We start from the raw sequence: 25,475 nt of genomic DNA on the forward strand, positions 1-25,475 counted from the left end.
ATGAAACAACTTAAACTTTGCAACAGGTCCAGTCAGTGGATAAAGGATACACCCATTCCAGCTTCAGTCTCTTGGTTGGTAGTTCTACTTTTGCTTCCAAATTATAAGAGTCCACTTGATCTTTGGGCATGTACATGGTAACAGGGCGTCCACGAAGAAACATTTTTACGTATCCTTCTTCTACAAAAAGAACAAAGAGATCAGTAAGACACCTCAGTGCCAGTGTAGCTGAAAACAAATGTTATCTTTTCTTTAGCCTTTTAACATAAAAGGGGGAAATTTTACCCTTCGTGTGATTTCTAATTAACGTGTTGGGGGAAAAGAACAGAAACATAACGTTAAACAGTTTAAAACGAAAGTTTTTACCCTGTTTACGTTTGACATGCTGCTTACTTAAGTATATGAAACATATGAGAAACTATAAAAGGCAGGGAAAAACTCGATTCCAATATTTTTCCATGAGAGATTTGGTGCTTACATTTTCTTTATCATCAGGAGGGGGGAAAATGCCACCTCAAAAAATTACAACTAACACAAGAAATCCACTAAATTTTTTTTATTGATTTCAATGTATATACAATTTCAGTATCAAAATTCATAAGATTTCTTTCAATATTGAAATTGGTTTGTTGTATCGTAATGTAAAAATATAACTTTATGCATCTTTTATGTTGGACACATTTTTCAAGCGTAAAGAACACAAAATCGGCAAAAGTACATGCTACGGTGCACGCAAGAAGGAAGGGTCTCAAGGAAAAGCTAGAAAGAAAATAAAAGAACAAAAGACCCGTTAGAGAGCGGCATTGTGAAATAGGACCTTCTAGAACAAACATTTTTATAATAAAATAACTTCTGGTGTTTCGAGAAATTATGGGGCAAGAGGAAAACCCAGTAATACATCGACATGGGACAAGTGTAGTTTTAACAAGAAATAAGTTGGGGTTTTCTGCTGGCTTTCAGGAGACAATAAGACCAGAGAAAACGTCTGGTGAGTTCCTTGTGAATTCGCGGCAGTTAAATCGGGCGGTTTGGAACTAGCCACAGCAGCACAGAACTCAACAGAAAAATCATCCGCAGAGAGGAAACTTGTGAGAAGAAGTCATGGAGTAATTACACTGCCAGAAGCACCACATTTACAGGTTAGTGTTGTAAGTCTTGTTCCTAAGGATCTTCACACAACGCCACATGCAACATCGCCTCCAAATGAAGAGGGCGGTTTTGTGTTACCGTGCGCGTGCATTTCCGGTCTCGCATGCATGCGTGTGATGCACGCTCCACTCTGCACGGTAAGTCTGACTAGAGAATAAGAACCCCCACGTGCTCATCCTGGAGACAGGCAGTGTGCCAGGCGCTGTGTTCCGTGGACCCTCCCGTGAGGATGCTGCCACCAGGCTCTGTCCTCCCCAGATCCGCTGGGACTGGCCACCGCAGGTCTGGCACCCCAGGCTCTCTTATTGCTCCCCTGGGGCATTTTACATTCTGCTGCCAAACCCATCAAGGCCCAAAGGGGATTTCACCACGTCCTTCCTCCACGTAAAATCCTTTGCCCGCTGTCTTACCTGCTGGACCTAAACGTCTGGCTCCCTGCCTGCTCTCCCCTCTGTAACCTCCCTGCTGCAAGCACCTGCCTGCATCCACCTGTCTGGCCAGATGTGTCTCTCGCACCCAGCTCTGGGCCTCTGCCCTTGCTCTCGTCCTCACCCAAAACCTCTTCCCTTGCTTCATCCCTCACCCAAATCTGAGCTCATGGGGCTGCGTGGCCGCCACACCTGCAGGACTCAGGAGCCCCCAGCAGACGACAGAAGGGAAAAGAAAGCAGGCACGCGCGAGCCCGGAGCTAGAGGACATGTGGTTGCGTCCATTCTCTTTGTACGAGAGGAGGCACAGAACGTGGATGGGTAGTAAAGAGGCTGTAAGGCCATCTCCGCAGCACGGCAGAGCCCTCCATGCTGTAAAAATCAGTGTGCATGAAATACTGAGTCTGTTACAGTTGTGTGCTGGTTAAATCCTTACAATGGAGGCTTACTTAGCACAATTCTAAATCACTGACCTAGACAAAAAAGCCCCGGGGTTTTGCCTTGGCACTGTTTTGCACTGGTAATTGAGACATTCTACATTTAAAATCAAAATGCAGGGGCATCTGGGTGGCACGGTCGGTGAAGCGTCCGACTCTTGGTTTTGGCTCAGGTCATGACCTCAGGGTCGTGGGATCGAGCCCCGCGTCGGGCTCCGCACTCAGTGGGGAGTCTGCTGGAGATTCTCTCCCTCTGCCCCCCCCTTCTCTCTCTCTCAAAAAAAAAATCTTTTTAAAAATTCAAAAAAATAAAATCAAAATGCAGCAAGGGAAAGCAAGAGTATTTTCCAGGCATGTTAGGACAACAGCTCACACCTGCCAACTCGAAGGCGCAGAGGGAGAGGCCAGCAGCGGTGCAGGACACCAGGTCAAGCAGTGGGACATTCAGGGCTGCCCTATAGCTCTCTTAAGGTTTATACGGAGTTTTCAAAGTTCCTGCAATCAGCCAATAATCAAGCCAGATCGAATGTATAAGCTACTTATTAAAACCCATCCAAGTAAAAGCGTAGGAATGCTTTTAACTTAAAATAAGTCGGAGTGGCTCGTGTGCCAAAAACATTTTCATACGAGGAGATTATCTGCTTGCCTGTATGAAAAAAGTTTCTGCAGCCTGGGTAGCAGCTTTGCTCAGAGAGCTATGAGGTTTCAGAAATGCCGCCTACCTTTGCAGTGTGTCACCCGGCGTTTCCCTTGTGATTTCGGAGACAGGGACAGAAGCGCTAGATAAAGAGATGGCAAGAACTGCAAGAGGGACCAGCCTGCCCGCTCGCTGGGGAGCAGCCCTCGCTGGGGGAGCAGCCCTCGCTGGGGGAGCAGCCCTCGCTGGGGAGCAGCTCTCGCTGGGGGAGCAGCCCTCGCTGGGGAGCAGCCCTCGCTGGGGAGCAGCTCTCGCTGGGGGAGCAGCCCTCGCTGGGGAGCAGCTCTCGCTGGGGAGCAGCTAGCTCTCAGTCGGAGCGGCCGCCCCGCCCCCAGCAGGACAACCTGCCTTCGGTGCAGGGGTTCGGACGAGTGCGCTCGAGGCCTGGCTCTGCCGGCTTAGGGCAACTACATTTTCAGCGCGTGATCTCATGCTTCCTGAAAATGAGATGGATACTAAAGCACATGCTGATAAATACAGAACACTGACTTTTAAAGAGGTTTCAATTCTGAACCGAAGGGAAAAAAACTGGAAAAGTTAAAATTAAATGACTGTATTGAACTGACGCCATACCTTGTCAATGATTTTGCATTTTAAATGCGCTTTTAAATCAGGTTAATATCCTAAAAATAGCATCTATCTTATTATAAAATGTGTTAAAAAAAGAAAAGGTATATGGAAAGGTACATATGAACTATTAGTTTGCAGTTTAGGAAATCAAAGGCAGAAAGAGAGAAAAAAAAGCTACTTTTAGACAAAGTTATAACTTAATGCATCAGAAGCTTCCGTTTCGGAGAGATGCGGATGTTGCGCTGGAAGGCCCGCGGGGCGGGGTAACAGAGGCGACACAGGGTTTTCACCTGGAAGCCCTGCTTCTGTTTACGTGGTGGCATTTGACTCTCCCTCCTTATTGGTGCGTCTTAAATCAGGTTTAAAGGGGGTGAGTAAGGGGTCCAGTCTTTGTGACCATCTTATGGCCGGTCTCTGGTCTGAGCCCCGGCGCCCAGGGGGGAAGGCTGCTGGAACTCAGCCCGTCAGCCCTGCCACGTGGACACCGCCGGTGACAAGCTACTTATTTGTCCCTTGAGTCCTGAGGTGAGTGAGGGGCACCCGCATAGAGATGAAATCAGACTTACCTGCGCTGAAGACGGGCTCCTTGGGTTTGCTGTGGAGATAAAAGAGAGACAAGGTTGAAAGGGAGGCTTGGGGGGGGGGGGTGGAGGCCAGTCACCCTGAGGCCGCATGGACAATGCTCGTTAATGAGAAAAACAAAACCATGCAACTGTAGAAAGGAACACGAGTAAAGGAGAATGTCTAAAAGCAGGTGCAAGGGATCGTCGTAATCCTAGCTTTATCGCCACAACCGAGCTTTTTTACAAGAGCAAAGAAGGGTCTAGGAGGAAAAAGGTGCTTCTCCAAGATGGGAATGGCTGTGTCTAAATGTGTGAGGGTTTGCTCTTCTTCCCCATGCTCCTCTGATAGACTCAAAGAATTTATCTAAAACCAGCACATTCCTGACACCGAGTCTTCCGGGTAAGGACTCTTAGAGCCTAGCTCCTCGACGGGTGGCCTCTGTAAGAAGAAGAGGGCAACAATAAGGAATATCGGGGGTGCAGCCGTCTCATCAGTGCTGTGGGGACCCTGCTGCGGATTTCTGCCAGGCTGAGACCACCCCCTGACTGCACCTGGGAAACCAAACCCCCAAAGCATTCAAGGTCCCGCCACTGAAGGGCTAGGCTCATCCCTAGGGGCAGGCGGGCGTGCTGCTACTTCCCACCACAAGCACCTGCGGGGACAGGTTACCACCTGCCTGCCAGACCCGGGGAGGGATCCCAGGCAGGGCAACAAGTGTCCTGTTCAAGCACAGACCCAGTGCTTGACCCCGAATCTGCGAGACTCCAGTGTCCGCACCGTGTTCCCCTGTACCAGCCTGCTTCCTGACTGGCCTCTCGCTTGCAGACACGGGACAAGACAGGCTACGTAGATGAAAGCCACCCCCAAGGGAGCCTACGGAAGCACACAGATTTGTGTGTGTGCACATTTTTTAAAAAGTACCTGAGCACATATAGTCCTTAATTTCCTCCTCTTTTTCTTTCTTTTTTTAAAAAAGATTTTATTTATTTATTTGACAGAGAGGGACAGCCAGCGAGAGAGGGAACACAAGCAGGGGGAGTGGGAAAGGAAGAAGCAGGCTCCCAGCAGAGAAGCCTGATGCGGGGCTCGATCCCAGAACGCTGGGATCACGCCCTGAGCCGAAGGCAGAGGCTTAACGACTGCGTCACCCAGGCACCCCTCTCCTCTATTTTTCTTGAAATATATTGAGAAACACCACTAGTAAGAATTAGCCGTAACCTGGGGCGCCTGGGAGGCTCAGTCAATTGGGCAACCAACACTTGATTTCAGCTCAGGTCATGATCTCAAGGTTGTGGGATCGAGCCCCGCATCAGGCTCCAAGCTCAGCACAGTCTGCTTGGGATTCTCTCTCTCCCGCTGCCCCTCCCCCACCCCCTCGCTCTCAAATAAATAATGTCCTAAAAAGAAAAAGAATGAGCTGTAACCTCACAATCTAACAAATAATATTATCAACGTCCTTCATTCCCAGATAATTTTATGCAGTACCGGGGTGCGGGTGGGGGGAGGGGAACTCTGGGCTGATGCTTTAGAAGTGCTGGGCATTCTGCTCAAATGTGCTTTAAATAGTTGGATCCGTTGCATGATTCTGACCTTTGGTCACTGGAAACTACTCGGAAAGCATGGTCCAATCTTTAATGTGACAGTCTAAGTCTTACACTGGCCTCTAAGGCCTTAATGCCACTTTTCCTGACAACTCTCTTTTTCTGTCCACGTCTCCCGTTACTGTCCCCTAGTCACTGAGTCTAGCTGCCCTGTCCCTGGTGGCCCTCGCTTGCACCCGGAGCTCCTGTGCCAGGCATCTGCCCTAGCTTCCCCTCCTCCTATACACAGGTCCCACGGCCCCCGCATTGTCTGTGCTTTGAGCCACTTCCCAGGGGACCTCTCTGCCGCTCCACTCTGTAACCTCCCCCGGCCCTGCCCCCGACAAACCCCGCGCCCCAGCCAGCAGAAGTTCTCTCCCTGGCCCCGCTGAGCCAAATCCTCTCATGCCGTGTTCCCGCAGCTGCAGGTCAGTGCCTACAGAGGGCGAGGACCTCTGCTTTGCTCACTGCTGGGCTCCCTGCCTGTAACCGGGGTGTGGGGGGTTCCCTCGGCTCTCCCGTCCCTCCTGGAGGGGGGCCGGCTCCTGCCCAGCACCTGCGCAAGCTCCACGGGTAGCGCATGTCTCCTGGTTCCCCTGTTCCGCCCTCGGATGATAGCAGGCCGGCGTGCCCGTGCCCGAGAGAGGGTGTCCCTCCTCACTGCTGACCTGCTCCCGATCTGTCACCTGTCACGAGCTCACTGAAAGTCTGCAGAAGGGTAGGAGTGTGTGTGTGTGTGTGTGTGTGTGTGTGTGTGAGGATTCCCCTGTGCCGGGGGCTCCCAAGACTTCCAGACGACCCTGCCAGTCCACGCTCAGCTTAATTATCCCGTGAGCTTTCGGCTGCTTTCTTCCGACGTGCACCCAGGAAGGCTCCTCTCCTGTCACTCTGCCCAAGATAAACGCAGCCGTGGGCCTGTCTCTCCTAAGACAGGCTTGTCACTTCGTGGATTTTCGTTCAGCCTTATTACTCTGTGACCTCAGCTCCAGGGTAGGTTTAAAATAGCCATGTTTTCGCAGATCACCGGCTTGTGCTCCCTGCCGGAGCGGGAGCGACATGCCAGTGATCGTCTGAGTCGAAGCACAAGTCTTACCTGTGACTTCCACATATTGTTAGATTCACAGGCAGGGTGAGGACACGCGGGGTTAAGCTGAAACGGAAGACTGCAGAGCAAGCCTACTGGTTATAGGAACATAATGACAGGGAATCAGAGGACACCAACGCCATTTTTCCATCATGACTTTGATCACAGAAGTAGAGAGACACAAAAGCCACGAACACAGGAACAAGCAACTCAGGACCTTTCCTGGAGACTGAAAAGAGCAATTCTCAACTACGTTCTTCTCAGAAAGAGAGATCCGTAGGGCAGTTTGAATTCTAAATATAGGGAGGCCCGTGGACTTTTGAGGCTGAGCTTGTAACATTAGAGGAACAACCAAAGATCTCTATTAAAACACTAGAAATGAGGGCGCCTGGCTGGCTCAGTCAGTGAGGCATCTGCCTCTGGTTCAGGTCATGATCCTGGGGTCCTGGGATCGAGCCCCGTGTTGGGCTCCCTGCTCAGTGGGGAGCCTGCTTCTCCCTCTCCAGCTTCCCTCCCGCTTGTGTTCCCTCTTTCGCTGTCTCTCTCTCTCTCTGTCAAATAAATAAATAAAATCTTTAAAAATAAATCAATAAAAAATAAAACACTAGAAACGGCAGTGTGAGGGTAACAATTGACAGCCACAGAGAGAGGCACCAGCGTGCTCAGAGTTCTTAAATTTTGCTCTGAACTATACCACGTTTTGGGTCTATTATATTTAGAAAGGATACTATTGCCGTGTTTCATTGTTTCAGAAAGCTACATTTTTATAGAAAAATATACTCTATTTACTTGCGAACCCGTTACTCCTGTCTGCGCACCAGCAGCCTTCCTAAACAGCACCGGAGTGCCAGGAAGAGGGAGTCCCACATCCCACTCCTGTGTGCAAGCCTTGTAAGTACAAACCCACGAAGCGACAGTGAACCTTCCCAACTAGTAACAGAGCGGCCACCCCACAGGTGCAATGACAACAGTGATCCAAGATCAAAGACGCTGCGGCCCCCAGTCAGAATCCATTCATGGGAGCAGCACGCTGAACACCTGTCCTTGCCAAAACTCGCCGTCGACAGATTGGGAGTGGACCCTCGGAACCCGAGGCTGTCACCTGGGCTGCAAGTTCGCTTGGTGCGGGAGGAGATCGCCTGTCCAGTGTTGTGTGATTGGTCTCCGACGACCTGTCGCTGTTGAAATGCACGTGTGGCTCCGGGGGGGGGCGGGGGGGCTGACTGAACACCAGGACCACAGCGAGGCTTCACTCAGTCCCAGGGCGAGGCTGACACAGATGTCCCCCACCCGCCCCTGAAGCCCACGAGAGACGTGAGCCTGGTGGAGAGAAAGGGTCTCCTGTCCGGTGAGCAGACCCTCTCTTCTTGGCTATTCTGCGCTAGGCAGTGGCCCATCCCCCCACATGCCCAGCATTGCAGTCGAGGAAGGTTTCACTGCTCTGCTTCGGCAGGAGGAAGATTTGCTGAAAGAGTTCGGCTGTGTGTTTCCCGGAGCGGTTGGCTCAGCAGACTATCTCACGGACTCTAGAAGCTAGGAGCAGTACCTGGGGACTCACGGAGGATGCGAGGCCGCCGAGAACCTTCGCCAGACCAGCAGCGGGAGAAAATCCAACAGCCGAGCCAAGGAGAAGCTCCTGCCCCCAATAACATTCATTGTGGACTCTCCTAGTGGCTGTTTGTCTTTCCATCTGCTAACATGCACCTTGGCCCACGGCAGGCGGAGGGTGTGTAAGGAGGGGAGTCTGGTGCGGAACTTGCTCTCTCCTATTCGACCCCTACTCGCCGTGCTCCTCCTCTGCGCTGGGATCTGCACTTGGCACTTCCTTATCTGTTACCTAATTTGCCCCACGTGCCTGCAAGGGGGCTCAGAGTCCCAGGTCCTGCGCACTCCAGGTCTGACCCCCGAGTGCCATGTGTCACGGGGACCCCTGGGAGACCAATATTAGAGCAGAGCCAACACGCATCAACTGCGGTTTGAGGAGAGATACTTGCTTTTGAAAACGATTACTACGCTCCATCAAGGAGGACGCCATTCCAAAGTCAAACGTGTTATTTCCCTGAAATGTATTCGCCTATAAAAACTGTCATTCTTGGCATCCATACCACGAGTCCTTTTGAAAAGGATCTCACTTGACATAACATTTCCCCTGGAAATCAAAATACTTAACGTGTAAGTAATGATTCTCCATTACAAAAGCCCTTAAATGGCTTTCTACTGGAAAGAGGGTCATTTAAGAACCATCTAAAAGAGTTTAGAAGTCACTGGAGACCTCGCTGGGGACCAAAACTGCTACACAGAATTTCCAACCAATGCCTCCAGCTTAATGCGGCAGAACGAGCCCAGATTCTGAAGTCAGCTCGATCTGCAGTTGGTGCGGGCCAGTCTTACTTTCTTTCATCTACAAAATGGTACTAAATCCACTGTCAGGTACAGGCCAGATCAGATAAAGTGTGTCACAGAGCGCCCAGGACACGGCGGTGATCACTACCCTCTTCCTCCAAATTTCACTGGTAAGAACCTACACGGATTTCCAGGCTCTCTGCCTGCCAGCCTCCTAACTATAACAACATACAGAATATTAGCACCTATTATTTTAACACTTATGAAAACATAAGTGACCCCATGGCTTGGGGAGTGAACCACCTTTCCCGTAAAGGGAAGATGCTTCACTGAAGTCACCTCATTTCCAACGGGAAAGGTTTCGGAATCTGAAGCGCAGTGTCAAATGTATCCACCAGTAGGTGGTGCTGTTTACATGGTTCTTAAAGGACTTTAAAAAAACTTAAATATATATTCTTTCATTCATGCTGCAAGTATTTATTGGGCAGTTGCTGTGTGCCAGGGCCTGTGTGAAGTGCTAGGGATACAAAGAATAACAAGGGACAGCTTCTGCTTTCCCAAAGCTCCAAGGAGGGCAAGGGGCACGTGTGGGCATGGGGCGAGGGGGGAGAGAGTTACAGGTAAGGCGAATGAGCAGATACAAAGCAATCAGAAAGGCAACTAACTCAGACCAAAGAGCCAGGGCAGGCTTCCCAGAGAAAAGGGCACCCTGAGCTGGGTCCTGAAGGATCGGCTGGAGGTCCTCCAAATGTACCCAACCAGCGACCTCTGCCAAATCTCCAGACACATACGCGTCACTCAGGAGAAGGGGAAACCCTCCACTTCTAAGTGCTAGCAGGTGTAATTCATTAAGCTATATATTTGTGTTTTTTTTCTTTTTTGGGGGGGATCTGTGCTTTATAATACAACAAGGATTTTTTAAAAGATTTTATTTATTAGAGAGAGAGAGATTGGCGGCGGCGGGGGGGGGGGGGGGGTTCCAGAGGGAAAGGGACAGGGATAAGCAGACTCTGCGTTGAGCATGGAGCCTGATGCAGGGCTCGATCTCAAGACCCATGAGATCATGACCTGAGCTGAAATCGAGAATAAGATGCTTAACCAACTGAGCCACCCAGGCGCCCTTATATAATAAAGGTTTTTCTTTTTCTTCTTCTTCTTCTTCTTTTTTTTAAAGATTTTATTAATTTATTTGACAGAGATAGAGACAGCCAGTGAGACAGGGAACACAAGCAGGGGGAGTGGGAGAGGAAGAAGCAGGCTCATAGAGGAGGAGCCTGATGTGGGGCTCGATCCCATAACGCCGGGATCACGCCCTGAGCCGAAGGCAGACGCTTAACCGCTGTGCCACCCAGGCGCCCCAATAAAGGTTTTTCTAAATATACTATCTTCTTACTTAGATTTGCGTTGCTTTAATTAAGACTGGGTTTGATCATTGGGGCACACACGTTACTTGTGTAATAAATCAATTATCTCGAAGAGAAAATTCTTGCTGGGGCCAAGTGAGAGCTGGTGTTAGAGAGGCGTGAGTATCAGGACACAAGAGAAGATGGGAGCAGGCAGGTGAGGGGCCTTGCCCCAGGCTGAGGATGAAGTTTCGGATTACACTATCAGTGATGCTGAAGTCAAAGAGCAAACGTGAGCCCTGAGGACCTCGAGGTGTCATTGAAAAGAGTATTTCATCGAACACTAGAACTTTAGGAAGGATGGAGCTCAGAGTCTCCGGCTCAGGGTTCTGGAAAAAACGGCTGGTACAGGTGTTCAGGTTGTTCAACACGAAACAGCCTCTAAGGGGACATTGTCACATCTTTGTTATTTTGAAGTGTTTTTTTTTTTTTTTCACTTTTGTTGACTCTCAAGATGGGGAGTTTAAATGTGTGGGTTTTTTTTTTTTTAATAATAAATGTGTGTTCTAACAAGGTTTCCAGCAGATGGCTGAAAACATTTCTTGTTCTAACAAAATGAGCCCATTACAACAACTTTTTGATGGAAACAAAGTGTCCAGTTTACAAAGCTGATACATGTCATTGCAGTCAGAATTACAAAGGGGGGACCGGTTTTCTAATTGAAACAATCGGTCTAGCAACATCTAACAAACTGCATTCTAAGTAGTAGCTGTTTTTCTGTCCGATACAAAGCACTTTTTTTAAATTAAAAAAACCCCTATTGGGTTAGTATAGTGGCTGTGTTAGTTAACAAGTAGTTCATCAGAATGTTACTGTTGATTTCCTATTTAAATTTAACAAGTACGTCATTACGACACAAATCAGTATGTACCTGTTAGTATTTATCATCGATAATACATAGAGTAAATATTACATTGCCGTATATTGCTTTGATGGAAGTTTGTCAGGGCAAAGATGAGGCGCTGTTGTTATAAGCAGACTCTTTTACGAGGTTAAGCGCTCTAAGACAAAAGTCTACAATGTCACAAGAACGACCGTCAAACCCAGTGACCATTTCCAGAGAAAATGAGATGCAGGAACACTGAAACTCATAAAAGAGCAGGGATTCTATGAAAGCAAAACAGGCCATTATTTTTTAAGTAAATCAGTCTATCTCGGAAAACGTGAGTGTGGAGGACCTCAAGAACACTATTATTTTATGTTCGACATGAAGATTCGGACAATGTATACGGAGTAGTTTATATCTGCCATGATTATCATCGAGAACTATATATGCTGACGTGGGACTGTTTTCCTGGAGTGAGAGGAGGCTTTTTCCAATTTTCGTACAAGGGCCACCTGCGCTGAAGACAGCTCTGCATATGGTGTGCGGTAACGTGAGCTCCGGAGCCAAGAGTCTGCTTCTCCCAAGTTACCGCACCGGCGAGGGGGCACGACGTGCCTCCTGCACAACCCGGGACTGATCCAAAGTCACGCCTGTGCCCCTCTCCTTCCCTTGCATCCTGACCAGCTCGCCCGGGGGCCACGCATGGCCTGCAGCCCCTCTAGCTCTGATGTGATGTGGACAACCATGCGGACGTGTCACACTTTCTTTCTAGATCTTGCCAGAACTCGGGTTGCTCTCCTGGGACTGCGTCACTCACGTGAACATCAGTGAATGTGTGTCAGACCAGAAACAAGACTAATCGCTTCTGCCACCATGTAACTCCCTTATCTTACAAGTGGGGGAAAGAAAGCTCCCGGTTTCTGAAAGCCTCATCAATTATTCTCCTGTGCTCTGCTCAGGTCTGGCTCTCTAACAGCTGCCACCACCGTGATGCCGGTGACCGGGTGCCAAGCCCTGGGCTGGGGGTTCTCCTCCTAGTCAGTTCGATGATAAGATTCGAGGTGATTGGGTATGCGATCCCTCACGCACTGAGGCGAAAGCTGCGGCTTGGAGAAGTTCCTGGTTTACAAACCCAGACCTTTCTTTTACTCCAGGGCCTGTGCTTTTTCCATTTTGTCTTGCTGTCCCCAGTAACTGAAGAAGACAAACTCTGAAAATGTAGGACGGCATCCTGGAACCATGGACAGACACACACACCAGAGTGATAAGGCAGAGACCACACCGTCTTAGACCCCTGAAGACCATGGTGTTTCAAAGAGGGTTAGGTCAGGCCACCTCCCTCCACCTTTCTCTGCACGAGTTAAGTCCCGGCCATTGGGCATCGGTCCATGGGACTCCCAGCTTTGTTTTGGGGCCAGATGAACAGAGCCCAGGAGGGGGCCTGCTCACAGCGGAAGGGAGAAGAAGAAGGAAGGAAAGAGTCAGGCAGAGACTGAATCACCAGTTTGGCCTTCACTGCTCCTGCTTCTTGGTGCTGCTTCTTCCTGTCTCAGTTACTGGGCTATTATTCCCACGGACCCCTGAAGGTATCTCCCAACACCAGCAATTACCTATGAGAAGGCAAGAACTTTCTTTTTCAGGTGCATACAACTCAACCTGTCCAGCGCTACGCAGACCTCAGCTTTTCCTGGGTCCTAACGAAATAAAGGTTTTATTTTTAAATGGACATGTTCCATTGCTGGAGTTATTTTTAGAAAATGATGAGTAGATTTTCCCCATCCCTCATTTCCAAATCAAAATTTCCTACCGTGGCATTAAAAACAAAAGCAAACCGAACAAAACCCTTTGCAAATATCTTTTATGGAAATATTTACCCAGTGCATTTATCAACGCCGTAGGATTTAAAAAGATAAAACAGATCTGGAGTTTGCACAATGCAGATGCTTTTTGGAAATTCTTAATAAAAATCAGATGTGCAGAGAAGGAGCCAAGTTTTTAAGAACTGCCAAGATCTAGACATTTCAGGGCCAACCTCCAAGCTTACCCTAAATACAGAGAAGCCCGACGGGCCGCAGCATGACCCGTTTAACACCCTACCGCCAACGTTGCCATGCGGCCTTATTTCTAAGGTATTACCGTCCAATTAGCATAATCTTCTGATAAGAAGTACTAACAGTCTAAATTAGAAGACAGAAGCCCATGTGAGTGGTCTCCGAGACTGCTAATCCACGACAGGTGGCCCTAACCTGGTACAGATGGGGGAAGCGTCCGCATCTTTTCTACAGAAGATATCTTTGAGGAATAAAACTGAAAAAGAATTTAAGCTTCCTTACAGGAGTGAATCAGAGTGGATTTACAAACTTGGAATCTTTACAGCCTGTGGGTTGGAGTCGACTGCTTTATGACTAAGCCTTCTCCTTACATAAACATTTGGGGGGGGAAGCCATGTTTAGCCTGTGAAGCTGAAATTCCTTCCTCAGCCTTGCTCAATAGAGAGAGAGTAAAATTAAAGCACAATGTTTAAAAAGAGGGAATAAAGTACAGCGTCAGGTGTCCGCCCAGAGAGACCGGTCTCCTCGGCCCCACACATGCATAAATGGGAAACAGGCCATTACAACACCAACATTAGCTTTCACTAATAAAAGGTTACTATTAGTTGTGTAGGTGTTTATCATAATCCATTATAAATTAACCTCAAAGGGAAAATTCATAATTAGAAGTAAGCGTATTTCGTAAAACCAGAAAGAAAGGGTCCTATTTCTGGTGTCAGCTCAGTATTAAAAATGGTTTCTGACAAATGATAAAACTTCAACTTTTCACCCAGTCTATCTTGGAAAGTACTGCTGACAAAGTCAAACAACCCACTGAAATTAATTTCAAAATGGCGGCAGAACATACTAGAAGTATAAAAAGCTCTGTACGGAAATTCAGAATGGCTTCCCCAGTTCCTTGGATTTGGTGCTAAGCAAATTCTCAGGAGCTATTTCTGTGTGCATCAGGGTGCTGGGATTTCAAGTTCTCACCTCCTACCTGGACAACGATTGGTGGGCGCTATGACGAGCGGCCGCCTCCAGCGGCCCCTGGATCAGTGCCCCCAACGCTCTCAGGAGAAGGCCTGTCTGCTGGGGCGAGCTTGGCGCTCGTGTGCGTGTGGGGATCTTCTGATTCATCTCTGGGGAAGAGAGGTGACAAAACATCCGGACGCAGGAGCAGCAGAGAAGACGCCCCTTACCTCTCACTGTTCTTCTTGCCACTGGAAGAGCTGCTCGTGGATCCCGTCCGGTTTCGGTTTCCTTTGGAGTCGCCGTAGCTTTCCCTCCGACCGCCGGGAGACACTCGCTCGGAGGAGCTGGTCCTCTTGACGGTACTACAGTGAGATGTAAAGGGCAATGAAATTCTTAACAGGGCGATTTTATTTTATTGCCGCGTATAAAAATATATTACATAGAACATCGTACTTCCACATGGATATTTAAGAGCGTGGCTCTAAATTCCTAACTATAGAGTGTCCGTCTCTCCCTCTGTGTCTGTATGCCTGTACGGATTTCACTTGGAATCAATGCCTCTACTCACGGACTTCGGAACAGTAGCAATTGGCACACAGTTCAGTGTCCCAGCAGACGCCGAAAGGGAAGATCGCCAATGACCCTATCTGAAAGCGTTGCAGGGGCTTTGCTGGGAGTAGCCAGCACCGGAGCAGGCTTCCATTTAAACCACGGGTGCTTAACCAGGGCTTACTCCCCCAGAGGGCATTCGGCAATGTCTGGAGACATCTGTGATGGTCCCAACAGGGGGGAGAGGGCTGCTCCTGGTGTCCAGGAGGTAGAGAGGCCAGGGATGCTGCTGAACGCGCTACAACTTGCAGGACAGCCCCGCGACAAGGAGCCACCCAGCCCCCAGAGTTGGCAGTGCTGACACGCAGGAACTCTGCTCTAAAGGCACATGTAGGACAAAAGCAAATAGGACACCCCGCTAATGACAGAAACACTCCAGCCCCTGTACGATGCTGTTGTTTGCAGGCAGCGCCCATGCAAGTGTAACCAGGGGGAGCTAGACTGCTGCGGGGTCCAGGGGCGATGTCTGGGAAGATTCCCTGAAGACTGGGAGTTTCTGGGAGAGATCAAATGAACGGCTTGAATGTATTGTCATTACACAGTCGGGAAGAGACGTCCTAGGGAAAAGAAAGGCCCGCGTGGCATGAAGGGTAGGTCAGCCAGCACAGGGGCTGCAGGTGAAACGTGTATTACAGGCATCCCTGTGAAGGTCGTATCCTCATCACCAGGCCACACATTCCTGGGGACCCTATCTCACTGATCATTCCTACATACTTCGAGAGCTAGTGAAGCTTGATACTTACTCAATGAAAAAAGATGGAATAAATGAGTCAATAAACGGGACTATCACACTGTGAGCCTGTCACAGGAAGAGACAGGAGGTGTTCTAACGCAGCGCCTGCTCTGTAGAAAGGAGGAGAGGGCTGGCTGGCGGTGCCAGTCCCGGGCTGGGGCTGGGGGTGGAGGGTCTGCCCCAGGCATGGGAGCTAGGTGGCAGAGAAGGCTAGAGAGGTGGGGAGGAGGAAGCCAGGAGGGGGCCACAGGTGGGAAGAAGCAGGGTCCAGGTGGCACTGGGGCTGCAGGTGGAAATAGGGACAAGGCAGAAGGGCCAGGTGGCTGCCGAGAGAATGGGCCCAGGGAGGTGGCAGATCAGACCACATTTCAACCAGGGGGACACGGGAACCAAGGGATTTGAGACCAAGGCTACACTCCTGGGGCGAAGGTCCGAGCCCCCCTTTCTCCTAATGACAGCCAGGCACTAGGACTTCTCAGTAGCCCCCCACCCACTCTTCTTCTGTCCTCACCCCCTTCCTTCAGGCCAGTTTCAGTCCCTTTCCCTTTGGAACCACCCACCACTCAGCAAAGAATCTCTTAGCATTTTTTTTAAGACTGCATGGTGTATCAGCTTTTGAAAACCATCTTGCTCTCTGGGTGAGCAAATACAAATAACGTGACCGTAATCGTGATGACATGAATATGTTTTCTGCGTAGACTTTCTGGTAACCAAGGAAGCTCTGGTTTACATCACCAGATCTGAACGGGCATGCCTCAAGGTCAAAAACGTGCATTTTTAGAACGCTCAATTTGGGGACAAGGAAATTATAGATCTTAGGAGAGCACTGCATTTCTGAAATTTGGGACTGAGGTCTAAAAATGATAGAAACCTTTGTGCTTAAAGTTCAATTTCTTCCAGAGACGAGAAACACCGAGCTGATTTAATTTCACGGGATCTTCTCTGCCAAGCATCTGGCACGGGGCTCGGAGGCACGCTGCCCAGCCCCTGGTGGCCCCCTGGGAGCAGCCGAGCCACCAGCCCAGAGCGTCACCCGCGTGGTGTCCTTAGGGGAGTTCATGGCAAGTTCACGGCAACTTAAAGACTGGGATAAAACACCCTTACAGAACTGAAAAACCATGACTCTTCATCAATTAGAGCAAACGTTAACCGATTTTTTAATAACGCTGAGCTTAGCAGCCAGAAGAGCTACCAGGGGACAGCAGTGATGGAAACATGGAGTTAGCAGGTGGCAGTGACGGGCCACACACGCAAAGAACTGCGCGGCTGGCATGTGTGATTTCATTTAGCCCCTGGCAAAGGCGGCGTGATCCCCCTTATAGAGATGAGGACACACATTCGGGGATGTGGCAGCTCGTCTGGGATTACTTCCTCCTTGCTCTCTCTGCTGGGCGTCCTACTCAGGACTGCCTACACTTCATGCGACACCCACGTACACGGGGCCGAGGACCTGCCGAACATCTAAACGTCCAACAAACGTCAATAATTAACATGGTCACAGGATTTGAGGCGGGGCCAACAGAGACACCGCAGACCTCCCTGCCGCGACGCCAACGGGCCCTCACGCTCCCGCGCTGTGAAATCAAGCTAAGGACCTGCGAATCCGTCTACTCGGTCCGCATGCACTCAGCAGACTCACAGACCTGTTCGATCTACGCATCAGAGCCACAGAGACAAAGCGGAAGAAGCTGAGAGCAACAACAAGAGCGTGGGAAAATATTTTGGTAAGCTTCAATAAATAACAGAACACACACCACACATCCAAGTGGAGAACATTTCCTTCTCTGCGGAGACAGCCTTGGATAGAATTCATCACAGCTCTTCCCAGATAGTTATCATTTGCACATTTGCATTAAAATGTTAAGCTTTTAAAAAAAAAAACTATTGTTGTATACACAGAAAAAACAAGATATTTCCTTTTGAGAGCCCAGAGCTCTTAGGAATTAAAGAGGATTTACCAGGACTCCAAGTGAAGGACGGAAAATAAAGCTGGAAGACCAGACATTCACAGGATCAAGGGCAGCCAGAAGGAGTAAGAGTGTACACTCACTGCGAGAAGCCTCCTTCAATAACCAGCAGGGAATATCAGAGAAGTTATGTTCCCTCCGGACAGCACGGGAAAAATACTGCTCTTCATTTTGAAAGTGGTAGAAGTGGCTTGTGAGAGACTGTACAGTAGTGGAGAACATTTTTTAGCAGTTAAGGCAAGTAAAATATTTTTGGTGTAGAAATGCACGGACAGCATCATTTCTTCTTTTCCCTTCTGGTCTCTACCCGCACTTCCAAACCAAAAACCTTCCAAGTTCTGCAAATACAATGGTTCTTTGCATTCCATTCCATACCCATTCGATGGTTTTTGCCAATTTAAACTAAATTTTAGACTTAATAAAAGTTTCTGCAAGGGAGACTGGTGGCAAGCTTTCTTCCTACGGTTAGATAGTAACTCTAAGCATAACAAGCTACAATTATGTCTTTCTCTCATTAGTGATTTGGAATCAAGGATTGGCTTTCCAAAATTGTGCAAGAAGATCCCAAACGTTTACAAAAGAAAAAACAGAAATCTGACCGGTGTCTCTTGTGTACCACCAGAGATTTTCTGATGATGTCATCTGTCATGACAGCCGGGGTGATGACAATCATCATCGGAACAATTATCCACTCAACAAATACGTATGAGGCATTGACTGTATACTGGGAGCTGGGCTGAGCCCTGGTGAGTCAACATGGGCCAGGACCAATCTGGTGTTTGTCCTGCAAGTTACAATTCTTTTTTTTTTTAGGATTATATTTATTTATTTAAGAGAGGGAGAGGGAGAGCACAGAGGCAGAGTGAGGAGGAGAAGCAGACTCCCCACTGAACAGGAAGGCTTGACGTGGGGACTCAATCCCAGAACCCTGAGATCATGACCTGAGCCAAAGGCAGACACCTAACTGACTCAGCCACCCAGGCGCCCCGGCAAGTTACAATTCTTGCAGGAGATCACTCACTTGAGTAATTACAAAATGCTCTTATCTCCCTCTCTTCCACTGTATCTTTGTGGCAGAAACCAAGTCATTTCCTAGGAAGGCTGGTGGTGTTAGAGAATCTGATGGGTCTTCAGAATAAGTTTCTCTTCTACCATGCAAATCCAGCTCCTTGAGCCCAGAGGGGTGACTGCGTCACTTCTGATAAGGGGACAGGTGCCAACTTCATCTTCCTTCGTTCAATGACAGAATGACTCTATCTCTATTTTGCTACAGAAACAGACTCAAAACGTGAGTTTAACACCTACATTTCAAGGGATCTCAGTGATAAGGAAATATATCAGAAGTAATAATTTAAAAAACCCTGGAAAATCAAATTTCACTTTTCTACTTTTGAAATTGTGTGCGTGTCCAGCACCGACTGGTGCATTTACAAATGGGTCTTTCTAACAAGTGTAATCATTTTTCCAAAGGACCGTCAGCTGTTTATTTGAAGCAAGAGATGTTTACCACCCTATTTTACACTTGGAACAGAGCATTTTTAAAATAATGCTCTGTTTTGTACCAGTTTTGTTCTTTTGATCTCTCTTCTCACAGCTCTGCCCTATTGTAAAACTCTGCTTAGGAGCTGAAAGAATGAGTTATTGTCTCTGTTTTGAGCCCGTGGGAATGTTATTCTATTGTCAGCGTCAGCACCCCCACTGAGCAAGGTATGACCTACAATGTCTTCCCCGGATTTTCTGCCTTTTTTCCTTTGACTAATGGAAACAAAGCTTTTCCCAAGGATTCCAAATCGAGCCCCCAATCGAAGTCTTAATTGGCAACACAAAGCACAACTGCTGGGTGCTGGACAATTTCCAAAGGAGATTTTGTTCTTAAGCACTAGGCTGAAAAAACCCCAGAGGAAAGAAAACAAACATATACCCATCCACCCACTGCAGATGCCCCGACTTGGTTAATTTGGAACTCTGATTATAGAAAAATTCCCGCGTGATTGTAAACATATTTGAAACGTCCTGGAAGCTATTTTATTCCTAATATTCAGAATGCCCAGCGTGCTTCTTGCTCTTTTCAGAATTCTCTCCTAATGAGAGATCTATAGGAACTTGACCGCAGAGGAATAATTGGATGCTACTGTTTGGGTTTCCAACATCCGAGTGGATGGGAACTCACATCCATGGACGCCCATAAAAGCCAGAGAAACAAAATTAATGATCCACTATGTTCTACCCTGAAAGCCAGTAGTCTTGGACACTCACTCTAGAAAACCATGGATTTCTGGTTGGCTGCTGGACAACAGTTTATCAGATGAACCAAACTGATTATTCTGTAAGTTAAAAAGAAGTATCTACAGAGGCTTTAGAATATTTCTGGAAGGAAGGTTATTGTTTAAGTGTGAACACGTATACATGCACACAATATGATGGCTACCACTAACTCTCCTCCCTCCCTCCCGCCTTTCCTTCCTTTCCTCCCAAGATAATCTTGCTGAGAGCAATCACCAGTCACGAGCTCTTGCATGTAAGGCTGACACGGCGGGCAGAGGACCCAGGTCTCTGCTCACGGCAGATGGCCAGTTCTGTCCTTGGAGTCCAGCCCCTGAGCCCCTGAGTACCCGGCAGTCCTATCTCTCAGACTTGCTGCCAGAAGTCTCTGCAGCTGCTCCCGTCGGCACCCACGGGGGCATCTCGGAACATCGCTGCTCCTGACAGCAGCACGCAGACAGCGTGGGGCATACACAAGGGATCACTTCCAAACAGTAACTGTATCGAGCACTTTTTAGGAGTCGATGTAAGTGCTGACCTGGACATCTTGCGGGAAGCAGCCTAGCGTAGCGGTAGGAGCGTGAACTCTGGGTGCACGTGAATCTGGGTCCGAGCCCCTTCCCAGCTCTGTGCCCGTGGGACCTGGGGGCGTTACCTCACTTCTCTGAGCTTCGGTCTTCTTGTAACAGAAATAATAATATCTACCTTGCAAGTCATTTTGAGGATTAGTGATACCAATGTTAAAAACCTGGTACTTTGAAGGCTTTTATTATCATCGAAGAATGGTTTCTGCCCTCATCACTGACTTAGAGGGGACCCAAAGTACCCACTGATGTCCTTGCTTTTTCACACCCTGGGGAAAGTGTCCATCCAATTCCATAGCCCAGCCTCACTTCTGTGGTCAGTTTCAGAAACCTCATTCCCCAGCCTTACCCTGCCCTGAATACATGTGTCGAACACTAGAACTGAAAATACAATTTGCCAGGAATTCTAGCAATCATGCCAATTAATCCTACAAGGTCTAAGAAAACTGTAAATAGTCTATAAAGAGAAGGCATTATCGCACTACATCAAAGTTACTTTGGACCAAACATAGAGAATTCTACAAAATCAAAGAGCGCGAATGCTGGACGTAAGCTTTTGTGAAATGAACTGAAAGCTAGGAATTATATTTGCATTTCAATTTTTACTTTTATTTTTTGCCTTGAAAATTTTTTTATTTTATATAAATTCCAAATATATGAGGTATAAATGATAACATTCTGTTTTATCTAAGAATAAAGGGAAAGAATCTCATTTTTCCATTAATAATTTGCTACTTTATTTATTTTTTTAAAAAGATTTATTCATTTGAGTAGTCTCCAGAGCCAACGTAGGGCTCAAGCTTACGACCTCAAGATCAAGGGTCAAACGCTCTACCGACCGAGCCAGCCAAGCACCACAATAATTTGCTACTTTAAAAAGTTGCTCTTGTGGGGCGCCTGGGTGGCACAGCGGTTAAGCATCTGCCTTCGGCTCAGGGCGTGATCCCGGCGTTATGGGATCGAGCCCCACATCAGGCTCCTCTGCTATGAGCCTGCTTCTTCCTTTCCCACTCCCCCTGCTTGTGTTCCCTCTCTCGCTGGCTGTCTCTATCTCTGTCAAATAAATAAAAAAATCTTAAAAAAAAAAAAAAGTTGCTCTTGTGGGATGCCTGGGTGGCTCAGTTGGTTAAGCATCCAACTTTTGATTTCGGCTCAGGTCATGATCTTGGGGTTGTGAGAGCCCCACGTTGGGCTCCACACTGGGCGTGGAGCCTGCTGAAGATTCTCTCCCTCCCCCTCCACGTGCACTTGTGTGTGCATGCGCATTCCCTCTCAAAAAAATAAATAAATAAAATAAAAAGTTACTCTTGAAATGGAAGGACTCGCTCTTGAACAATCAATGGGTCAAAGAAGAAATCACAAGGGAATTTAGAAAATATCTAGAAGCAAATGAAAATAAAAACAAAACACACTAAAACTTGTGGGATGCAGAGAACACAATCCTAGGAGGGCAGTTTACAGCAGTAAAGATGTGCATTGAGAAGAAGAAAGATCTCAAAACAAGCACCTAACTTCTACCCCAAGGAACTAGAAAAAAGAAGAACTGGAACATAAGTTAGTAAAAGTAAGGACTTAATAAAGATCAGAGCAAAGATAAACAAAACAGAATAGAAAAAAGAAAAAAATCGGTGAAACTATAAATCTCTTTTAAAAAGATCAACAAAATGGACAAATCCTCAGCTAGACTAAGGAAAAAAGAAAGAGATGCAAATACCCAAAATTAGAAACGAAAGAGGGGATATTACAACTGATGTCCCAGAAGGAAAAAGAATTGTATGAGACCAGTATGAGCACTTACATGCTAACTAACTGGATAACCTAGAAGAAATGGATCAATTCCCCGAATCATACAACCTACCAAGACTGAATCAGGAAGAAATAAAAACTCTAACAGACCGATAACTAGAAGGAAATTGAAACAGTAATAAAAAAATTCTTCCAACAAAGAGAAGCCCAGGGCCAGATGGCATCACTGGAGTACCCTACCAAACATTGAAAGATGAATTAATACCAATTCTCCTCAAAGTCATTCAAAGAGTTGAAGGGGGTCAGGGGTGGATGGGAATTCTCCCGATCTCATTCTATGAGGCCAGCGTTACTCTGATACCAAAACCAGACAAAGACACAGCAAGAAAAACTATAGACCAATATCCCTGATGACGCTTGAAGCAAAAATCCTCAACAAAATACTATCAAACTGAATTCAACAGCATCTTAAAAGGATAACAGGAGCCCCCCTTATCCACGGGGGACATGTTCTAAGACCCCCAGTGGATGCCCGAAACTGTGGATAGTACCCTATTTACACAGCTTTTTCCTATAAGCACGTACCTATGATAAAGTTTAATTTATAAAGTAGGCATAGTAAGAGATCTACAACAATAATAATAAAATAGAACAATTATAACAATATACTGTAATAAAAGTTATGTGACTGTAGTCTCTGTCTCTCAAAATATCTCATTATACTCTACTCACTCTTCTTTTTGTGATGATGTGACATGATAAAATGCCTACGTGTTGGGATGAAGTGAGATGAGTGCGGTAGGCACTGTGACATAGTGTGAGGCTACTGTTGACTTTCTGGTGGTATGTCAGGAGGGTCATGTGCTTCGGGACTGAGGTTGACCATGGGCAACTGAAACTGCAGAAAGTGAGACCATGCATAAGAGGGGACCATTACACCATAGCCCGGTGGGACCTAACCTGCAATGCAAGGATGGGTCAACATATGAAAATCCACGTAAGACACCACATCAACGTGATGAAGGACAAACAGCACGTCACTATCTTAACAGATGCAGACAAGGCACTTGACAAAACTCAACGTTCTTTCATGTTAAAAACTCTCAACAAATTAGAAATAGAAGGAAATTACCTTAACATAATAAAGGCCATATATGAAAAGCTCACAGCTAACCTCATAGGCCACAGTGAAAGACTAAAAGCTTTTCCTCTAAGATCGGGAACAAGGCAAGGAGATCCGCTTGCGCCACTCCTGTTCAATACAGTACTAGAAATCCTAGCCAGCACAATTAGATAAGAAAACGAAATGAAAGGTATTGCCATTAGAAAGAGAGAAGTGAAGTTATCTCTATTTGCCGAAGACATGCTATTACATGTAGAAAGCCCTAAAGATTACACACACACACACACACACACACTTTAAAACTAATAAATAATTTCAGCAAAGTTATGGGATACAAAAAAGCAGTTGCATTCTATACATTAACAACAACTAACACAAAAAAGGAAATTAAGGAAAAATCCCATTTGCTGCAGAATCAAAAAGGATAAAATACTCAGGAATAAATTTAACTGAAGAAGTGAAAGACCTGTACACAAAAAACTATAAAACACTGCTAAAAGAAATCAAAGAAGACATAAATAAGTGGAAACCCATCCCATTTTCATGGATTGGAAGACCTAATATTGTTAAGATGTCTATACTACCCAAAATGATCTATAGATTCAGTGCATCCCCTATCAACATGGTATTTTTTGCAGAAATGGAAAAAAATATCCTAAAATTTAAAAGGAATCTCGAGGGACCCCAAATAGCCAAAACAACCTTGAAAAAGAAGAGCAAAGTTGGAGGCCTCAAACTTCCTGACTTCAAAATATGCTACAAGTTAACAGTAATCAAGTTGGTAAGGTATCTTTATTAGCACAAAGAGAGAAATACAGATCAATGGAACAGAATAGAGAGCCCAGAAATAAAGCCTTGAGTATGTGGCCAAATGATTTTCAACAAGGGAACCAAGAGCACATGGCGGGAAAAGGACAGTCCTTTTCAACAAATGGCAGAGGGAAAACTGCATATCCACATGCAATAGAATGAAGTTGGACCCTTACCTTAGACAATACACAAAAATTAACTCAAAAGGGATTGAAGACCTAAATGTACGACCTAAAACCATAAAACTCCCAGAAGAAAATGGAGGGGGAAAGCTTTGGGACATTGTATTTGTCAATGATTTCTTGGATGTGACAGCAGAAGCAAAAATAGACACTTGGGACTGCATCACACTTAAAAACTTCTGTGCATCAAGGAAACAATCAATACAGTAAAAAGACAACCTATGTAATGGGAGGAAATACTTGCGAATCATATATCTAATAAGGGGTCCATAGCCAGAATATGTAAGGAAATTCTACAGTTCAGGAACAATAACAGAAAAATGAATAATTTGATTTAAAAATGGGCCAAGGGCTTAAACAGACATTTCTCCAAAGAAGATACACAAATGGCCCAAAAGCATATAACAAAATGCTCAATATCTGGGTACCTGGCTGCTTCAGTCAGTAGAGTACGTGACTCTTGATCTCATGGGTCATGAGTTCAAGCCCCATATTGGACGTAGAGATTACTTCAAAAAAAAAAAAAGATGCTCATTATCACTTATGAGAAATGCCGATCAAAACCACAATGAGATAACACCTCATATCCATTAGGATGGTCACTAGCAAAAGAACAGAAAATAACAAGTTTTTGGCAAGGATGAGAAGAAATTAGAACCTTTGTGCATCATTGGTGGGTATGTAAAATGGTGTAGCCATTCGGGAAAACAGTATGGTGGCTCCTCAAAACATTAAAAATAGGATTACCTTATGACTCAGCAATCCCACTTCTGGGTACATATCCAAAAGAATTAAAAGCATGATTTTGAAGAGCTATTTGCAAATCCACGTCCATCGTAGCATCATTTATATTAGCCAAGAGGTGGAAAGAAGTCAAGTGTTCATCAACGGTTGACTGGATAAAGAAGAGGTGGGGTGTGTGTGTGTGTGTGTGTTACGCAGCCTTAATAAAGAAGGAAATCCTGTGATATGCTACAATATGGATGAATCTGAAGGGTATGTTGCTAAGTGAAATGACTCCGTCACAAAGGGACAAACAAATACTGTCTGATTCCATGCATATGTAGTATCCAAAGTAGTCAAAATCACAGAAACAGAATGTAGAAAGGTGACTGCCAAGGGCTGGGCGTGGGAATTACTGTTTAATGGGTATAGAGATTCAGTTTTGCAAGATGATAAAGTTCTTCGAACTGATGGTCAGCAGAGGGGAGGTGGGTGGGGGACGGGGGAAGTGGGGGCTGGGGATGAAGGAGGGCACTCGTCCTGATGAGCACCGGGGGGTGTATGCAAGTGTTGAATCGCTACATTGTACACCCGAAACTAATACAACGCTGTATGTTAACTGTGTCGGAATCAAAATTTAAGTAAGTAAG

The 25,475-nt window shown here is 46.7% G+C and overlaps 1 protein-coding gene across 8 annotated transcripts in view; it reads right to left on the reverse strand.

Annotated features, from left to right (window-relative positions):
• The window catches only part of EML1 (EMAP like 1), a 177,042-nt gene that overhangs the window by 33,260 nt on the left and 118,307 nt on the right, over nt 1–25,475 (reverse strand). For 4 of the 8 annotated variants that reach the window (XM_057318478.1, XM_026515311.4, XM_048219872.2 and 1 more), the window contains exons 4-7: nt 14,314–14,448; nt 3,848–3,876; nt 2,737–2,793; nt 51–180 (exon numbers count right to left, since the gene is read on the reverse strand). In XM_057318478.1, coding sequence (XP_057174461.1) covers nt 51–180; nt 2,737–2,793; nt 3,848–3,876; nt 14,314–14,448 — 351 coding nt within the window. The remainder of the gene's footprint in view (nt 1–50; nt 181–2,736; nt 2,794–3,847; nt 3,877–14,313; nt 14,449–25,475) is intronic. The other 4 variants (XM_026515310.4, XM_057318480.1, XM_048219873.2 and 1 more) reach the window with 1 other exon arrangement.

Source organism: Ursus arctos, unplaced genomic scaffold (assembly GCF_023065955.2).
Source record: "Ursus arctos isolate Adak ecotype North America unplaced genomic scaffold, UrsArc2.0 scaffold_25, whole genome shotgun sequence".
NCBI classification, from domain to species: Eukaryota; Metazoa; Chordata; class Mammalia; order Carnivora; family Ursidae; genus Ursus; species Ursus arctos.